We start from the raw sequence: 7,500 nt of genomic DNA, 5'->3' as shown, positions 1-7,500 counted from the left end.
TAAACGGCAGTGCTGTCTTACATTAGAATATAGCTGAGCGTTATGGTTCCCCTTTAAAGGGAGGACTGCATAATGTTGGACTAGGAGTAACAAGCTGTAGGCAATAGGTTTAGTAGTAATGGTCAAGGCATTGGTTAAACACATAGCTCGACACTGGGTTAGACACTGCTTAATAAAACACAAATAGACCAGAATAATAACTAGACAAAACCGGGGAGATGGGGGATATGGGGACAGGATGCAACTAGGGATTACACACACACACACACAAACACACTCCCATAGGATCAAGGTCTCTGAAAAAAGACATCAACAGCACTTTTCTCTCATTTTTATCCCTCTTTGTCTGTCTGTCTGTCTGTCTGTCTGTCTCTCAGTGTGTATGCTGGATGGACGGGAGTACCAGAACGGACAGCAGTGGACCCACGAGTCTAACCCCTGCTCCACATGCACGTGCCAGGTGCGACAAACCACTCAGCCACCCTGGTCCTGACAGCATTCAGCGGCCTTTTAAAACCCAGACGCAGTGTAACACCTATAGCATAACAAGTGGGCGCTAAGCTAATCCGTGGGACTTTTTTCCAGGAAGGAGAAGTGCGTTGTGTGTCTCAAGAGTGTCCCAAGATGCCTTGCATGCACCAGGTCCAGGACCCAGGTGCCTGCTGTCCTCGCTGCCGAGGTAACACAAACATAAAGCCCAGCATTTACATTTAACCACTTACACTTAAGGCTGAGAATAATCAAAGAATCCCCTCAAAATCGGGTTTACAAATGCCTAGCTGTAGGAGCCACAAATACAATGTTAGTAGAATATAAATATATATTGTATTTAATATTTTAAAGTGATGGACAACATTCAGGCCATGCCCCTACAATCTTGAGTCGAGTTTATTGGCTGACGTTGAAAACGCCAAAAATATTCCATAGGTGTGAAATGGACGCATGGCTCTGACGTCCTATGGTTATTATACTGTTTTGTTTTTTTACATTTTACCGTCTCAGGGTGCATGTACGACGGACACGAACACACGGAGGGCAGCAGCTGGTTCGCCGACTCCAAAGACTGTATGAACTGCATGTGCATGGGCGGCGTGACCACCTGCTCCGAGATCCGCTGCCTCTCGCCCTGCGTCAACACCATCAGAGTGGCTGGCGAGTGCTGCCCCGTGTGTGCAGGTGAGGAACTGCACCCTGCTCTGTGTTCATAGCCTGCTCTAGGTTGTGTTATCTCAGCATTGATCTCACTCTTCATTAATTATGCGTTTTATTGCACTATTTACATTACCCTACACTATAACGATTCTACTATTATTATACTATACTATTACATTGCATTACACTATGCGGTTGCAATAATTCACTATTATGATACAATAATAGTATCATACGATATAGTTTCTTGGATTACTTAATTACTTTCTTATAATAGGAATACTATCTACTACTATATCACTTGATTCTATCCTACCAACAAGACCACCAAAGCGAGGTGCTCAGTTGTTGTCGGTGTATTGTATAACAAGGGACCGCGTGTGTTCCTGTCTGAGCAGACTGTTTATTCGAGGGCAGAGTCTACAGTCCCAGCGACAGTTTCCATCCTGCCGACGACCCCTGTCAGATCTGCACCTGTGAGGTAGGCTACTAGTGGCTCTTCTCCGCCGCATGGTACCGGCTCAACTCAAGTCGCCTGTGTTCTCCCCCCCTGTTTTCATTTTCCATCGGGATAAAGTTTGAATTGTACCCCAACTGGCATTTATTTGGGTTGAACTCCGTCTGAGTTCCAAGGGAGCTGATGCGATACCCAGAGGCGATACCCAGAGGCGATACCCAGAGGCGATACCCGGAGCAGATTATAGAAAATCCTCACTAGATTCATCATCTATTGCAAAACATGCACAAACCCGCTAATGTTTTAGATATATTCTAAGCTACTATAGAAACTGCAATGTTTTTTATTAGCGACATTTTTTATTAGTGACATTGATACGGTACTATCTGCAGTCCGGGGTGACAAAAACACCCCCGACCAAAAGCTAGTGGAGTTGAGCAGAGTAGAGTCAAGTCGAGCCGGTACTATGTAATAAGAAGTACATGAGGCTTCTGGAGGAACGGGTCTCCCATGTCCCCTACGCTGTGTGTGTTCTTCAGGTGATGCCAGATGGCGAGCAGCACCTGCGGTGTTACCGTAAGCAGTGTCCCAGTCTGGTGGACTGTCCCGTCAACAACATCCTGTTCTCTGGACCCGACTCCTGCTGCCCTGTCTGTGCACGTCAGTGCCCTTGTATACACACACACACACACGCACACACACGCACACACGCACACACACACACACACCGATAAGATCACAGTGCATGAGATGGTGTATTCCATCTCGGTGTATTATTATGTTGTTAATAAGCTAATTTCTGTGTGTGTGTGTGTGTGTGTGTGTGTGTGTGTGTGTGTGTGTGTGTCTGTGAATGTAGAACCACTCAGTAACTGCACTGCCACCCTGATCGGCAATGAAGTCCTGGCCACCGATGACCCATGTTTTACCTGTCAATGCAAGGTAACCATAGTTACCAATCAATCAATCAATCACCACTGAATCCCACCCCTCAATGTGTGATGTCAATATAGTGAGTCATTTTTTTCTTTCTTTCCTTTTTCTTGCCTGTACGTGTGTGTGTGTGTGTGTGTGTGTGTGTGTGTGTGTGTGTGTGTGTGTGTGTGTGTTTCTGTGCGTGTGTGTGGGTGCGTGCGTTTGCAGGACCTAACATGGACATGTCTACACCGGAACTGCCTGCCCCTGACCTGTCCCGTCAGTGAACAGCTCACCCTGCCGGACTCCTGCTGCCCAGTGTGTGAGGGTAAGCCCCCTCCATGCCCTCCTACACCCTGCCTGCACTGGAAAATGTACCCTAATAATAATATCACATTTTATACAAATGATATAACCGTGTTTAAATTGAATGCAGTACTCTCCCAAATTGAATGCCGTTATGTTAGTAAGCGTTCACAAAGTCTGATTGAGTCTGACCGAGGCCATGCCAATTTCCAGACTTCTTTATTGTGTAGATCCCTTTAGTTGTCTTGTATCCTTGCAGACATGTCCACTCCCCCCCCCATGGTGTTATACAAATTAACTTGGCCTCTCCCGCTATGGCTGGCATCAGCCAGGGCCAATCCTGAACTCTCCAAGACGGTCACTCCCCTCCCCTTTGTTTCCTTTGTTGTAACGGATGTGACATCTTCCCTATGAATTCATGTACCCCCGTTGTCTCAATGAAGATGCTTGCTCAAAGGCTTTCTGTGTCTTGCCACGATCATGTTTTATTAAATCAAACACTTTGCTGTCGAGAAGTGTCCTCTAATAAACAACGTTCCCTGCCCACCTGGTCCTAACACTGCTGTTTGCGCTGTGTTCCGGGGCAGAGTGTGTGATTGAGGGCCAGCACGCGCGAGTGCCCAGCGGCAGCAGCTGGACCGACAGCGACGACGACTGCGTCACATGCACTTGCAATGTAGGTGACGGAGAAACCTCCCCCACCCCGACGGAGAAGAAACTGCACAATGTTGACAACGCGATGACTTGAGTGGGGAATTGACTCCAGCATCGCTATGTTTTTTCTCTCTCTCTCTCAACGTGTCTCAGCTTGGACATATTGAGTGCAGCATCGAAGAGTGTTTACATCTGGTGTGTCAGGAAGAACAAATACCCATGAAGACACCCGGGAAATGTTGTTATGAATGCCAAGGTACTGATCCCGGTAGACGCACAAATCAGGTTATCATGGGTTACAAACAAATACAAAACACAAAACAAGTGTTGTGCGTTTAAAGCAAAAGGAATCTGTGTGTATTTGTGCCTAAAGTGTTTTGGATCCTGGCTGATAGTTGTGTGTCTGTCTGTGTGTGTGTCTGTGTGTGCGTGTTTGTATGTGGGGGTGTGCATATATGTTTGTGTCGGTGCGTGTGTGTCTGTGTGTATTTCATCTGTGTCTGTGTGAGTGTATGTGTGCATGCTTGTGTGTGTGTGTATGTATATGTGCGTGCTTGTGTGCGCGTATGTCCGTGTGTGTGTGTGTGTGTGTGTGTGTGTGTCTGTGTCTGTGTGCAAGCACGCGCGTGCGCACGCGCGTGCGCATGTGTGTGTGTGTGTGTGTGTGTGTGTGTGTGTGTGTGTGTGTGTGTGTGTGTGTGTGTGTGTGTGTGTGTGTGTGCATGTGTGTGTGTGTGTGTGTGTGTGTGTGTGCCTCACAGCCTCGGGGGTGTCGTGCACATACCAAGGTGCGCTCTACCAGCCCGGCGAGCAGTGGGCGGTGGACCAGTGCACCAGCTGCACCTGTGTGTCCGGAGAAGTGCACTGTGGCACCGAGCGCTGCCCTCCCCTCGACTGTTCTGCAGTCAGTAGACCAACACACACACACACACGCACACACACACACACGCCTGCGCATGCGCACACATGCACACACACACACACGCAAGCATGTACAGCTGCAATCTATGTATTATAAAAGATGAACACTTCTTTTTAGTTTTAAATTGTTAAGGGGTGAGCTAATGGGAACCAACTGCTGAGATTATTCTGGAGGCAAAAGGTTTTGAAAGAAAAAATATCTACTGACGAAAGTAACAGAAGCCACTCGCTTAGAGAGACTCTAAAACTGTAGGTCAAGCACATTTTGTGAAAACACCAACTGTTCTTGTGCCGGTGTTGCTGCAGACGGAGATGCCTGCGGTGGTCCCAGGTGTGTGCTGCCCACACTGCCTGCCACGCCCGGCCACCTGCATTGCCTTCGGGGACCCCCATTACCGCACCTTTGACGGGCGCATGCTGCACTTCCAGGGGGCGTGCACCTACGTCCTGGCTCAGGACTGTCAGAGCGGAGACTTCAGGTATGGAGGCCTCTAGGGTTACATAGGCTATACTCAAACTGTAACTATAGCAACAATTAGAATGTCGTTGCTATGGTTATATCTTAGAAATGTTGATATGATGATGTGCATGTCCTTTGTGGTTGATTCATACGGAAATCCATCAAAATCAGTTTGATTGGACAAGAGACATTCATTGAGCCCTGGTAGAGTATAACAGCACTGGGAGTTTTAACTATACATCACTCGATTTATGTCTCTCATAACTGTCTCAAAAACTACCAGAAGCTGTGAGCTCAGCGGAATCCAATGCGTGTTACACAATAAATGGATTTATTTATACAGATAAATGTGCCTGATACCTGGTAACTGGCCTGTGGTTGCCTTGACAACAGTCCAGTCCAAATCCAGTTGCAGAACGATTTCTGAGCCAAATAAATGTTTAAATATACAAACAGATCATAATCGGTTGTATAAAAGCAATCTCACACTCGAGGTTGTGCTCTCTATATCCATTCCAAGAACCAGAGCTTTTGGAATGGTAAGGTATGGTTGTAATCACGACAGGTCTATTATATAGTAATCCTGCCTGAAACAGCACGGTCTGCTTGGTACCTTCTGTATTTGAAATACACTCACACGGTTTCTCTTCCATTCCATAGAATTCATGCCACTAATGACGACCGCGGGCGTAAAGGAGTCTCCTGGACCAAGGAGGTCACCGTGTTCATTGGGGACCTCTCAGTACAGCTTCTCCAGGACTGGGTCGTCAAGGTGTGTGTGTGTGTGTGTGTGTTTTGAGTACTAAGCCGAACCACCTCACTACTGATGACATTTCTTGAAGTGAGGACATTTTGTGCAGTCCTCACATAGATATCCCGTAGATTGCGTCCTCTGAGTAATCAGCTGTGTGTGTCTGGGTGTGTGTGTGTGTGTGTGTAACTTCTTCAGGTCAATGACAGGGTGGTGGCTCTGCCCTTCCTGAGAGAACCGTACATCTATGTGGAGCGTCAGACCAACACCATCCTGCTCAACACCAACATTGGGATAAAGGTTTCTATACATCCATGGGATGATCACACTCATTTGTTATGGTTTTTCCTCCATGCTCATTCTGAATGGAGTAAATTTATTCCACAATGTGTAGACCAAGTTTTCTGTAGGAGTATGCAGCTTTTCATTATTTTGTCAATACAGTTTTTCAATATTCAGCTTAGATTTAGCTCCAGAATTTAAAGTTGGTAAGACGAGTCTAATAGGTTGGAAATGGTTAGGTTTAGATAACTATCTAGCCAACGTCAAGATCTATGTGACAGCTGACAGCTGTCCCGTGACCTTTAACCCCGGTAGGTGCTGTGGAGCGGGCGCTCCCACCTGGAGGTCAGCGTGCCGGGCTCCTACAGGAAACACACCTGCGGCCTGTGTGGGGACTTCAACGACTACCCCCAGGACGACCTGCGCATGCCCAACGGACGGATCAGCCTATCAGAGGCCAGCTTCGGGAACAGTTGGCAGGTGAGGAGAAGTGATCAAAAAAATGGAAAGTGTGTTTTATACATGTATATATGTGTGTGTGTGTGTGTGTCCACCTGTGTAGGTGTGTGTGTCTGTATCTGTATACTTGTATGCGTCTGTGTGTGTGCATGCACGTGTGTGTTTTTTTTTATTGTGTGTGTGTGTGTGTGTATGTTTGCACGTACATCCAAGTACAAGCACATGGGCGGGCGCATACGCCTCCACACATACTCAACACACACACGTCTGTCTTTCACCATTTCTGCTATCTTGACACTCGTCCTCGTCCTTTAGGTGGTGAACCAGAGCCACGCCCCCTCCACCACCTGCCGCCCCGGGGTGGATGTGGACCCCTGCCGGGAGGCGGGCTACCAGGCCCGCAAGGGGGCCAACGGACGCTGCAAGGTCCTAAAGTCGGCCACGTTCAAGCCCTGCCACCGGGTGGTGCCCCCGGAGCCGTGGCACGGGGCCTGTGTGTACGACCTGTGTGCGTGCGGCGCCAACACCGACGAGTGTCTGTGCGACACGCTGGAGGCCTACGCTGGCCAGTGCCGCGAGGCCGGGGTGGTGCTGCAGTGGAGGAGCCCCTCGCTGTGCGGTGAGCGGCTGGGGAGACACGCGCACACGCACACGCACGCACACACACACACTCGCGTACACCGTATACAGATATATGCCCCGCGCTCGCAAGCACACACACACACAGTTAACGCACAGTGATACACACGCTCACACGCTACGGTATACGTGACATGCAACGCACTCGTTTACACACCGACACGCACGCACGCTGTATGCAAACCTGCACTCGCAAACACACACACAGTTAACGCGCAGTGATACACACACTCACACGCAACACACTTGTATGCACACCGACGCTCGTGTACACAGAGCTATGTTCGCAAACATACGCCGACATTAATACACACACTCATGCAAGCTGTGCTGTTGGTAGTATTCATGTTACTACTCAGCGGGGAGGGGGGGGGGGTTATTACTACCTGTAGTAGTGTTAGTGCTATTGATAGTCCAACCTGTAGTTATGTTGGTACTGGTGGTGGTAGTACTACCAGTAGTTATGGTTGTACCAGCGGTAGAAATAGTGCTGGTGGTGGGTGT

General features: G+C 48.4%; 1 protein-coding gene across 1 annotated transcript in view; it reads left to right on the top strand.

The window, feature by feature from the left end:
* kcp (kielin cysteine rich BMP regulator) overlaps positions 1–7,500 on the top strand; it is a gene marked incomplete at both ends in the record, with an annotated part of 31,078 nt that overhangs the window by 23,360 nt on the left and 218 nt on the right. Inside the window, 15 exons of the mRNA XM_084477896.1 lie at positions 378–460; positions 586–679; positions 1,003–1,176; positions 1,551–1,633; positions 2,149–2,269; positions 2,469–2,551; positions 2,753–2,852; positions 3,418–3,506; positions 3,638–3,740; positions 4,246–4,388; positions 4,712–4,884; positions 5,526–5,637; positions 5,815–5,916; positions 6,214–6,378; positions 6,673–6,976. Of these exons, the coding sequence (XP_084334022.1) occupies positions 378–460; positions 586–679; positions 1,003–1,176; positions 1,551–1,633; positions 2,149–2,269; positions 2,469–2,551; positions 2,753–2,852; positions 3,418–3,506; positions 3,638–3,740; positions 4,246–4,388; positions 4,712–4,884; positions 5,526–5,637; positions 5,815–5,916; positions 6,214–6,378; positions 6,673–6,976 (1,929 nt within the window). The remainder of the gene's footprint in view (positions 1–377; positions 461–585; positions 680–1,002; positions 1,177–1,550; positions 1,634–2,148; positions 2,270–2,468; positions 2,552–2,752; positions 2,853–3,417; positions 3,507–3,637; positions 3,741–4,245; positions 4,389–4,711; positions 4,885–5,525; positions 5,638–5,814; positions 5,917–6,213; positions 6,379–6,672; positions 6,977–7,500) is intronic.

The sequence above is a fragment of the Micromesistius poutassou genome (genome assembly GCF_964030765.1).
Source record: "Micromesistius poutassou genome assembly, chromosome: 13".
Taxonomy (NCBI): Eukaryota; Metazoa; Chordata; class Actinopteri; order Gadiformes; family Gadidae; genus Micromesistius; species Micromesistius poutassou.
The sequence above is the reverse complement of the archived record's forward strand: the minus strand, read 5'-3'. Positions and strand labels throughout refer to the sequence as shown.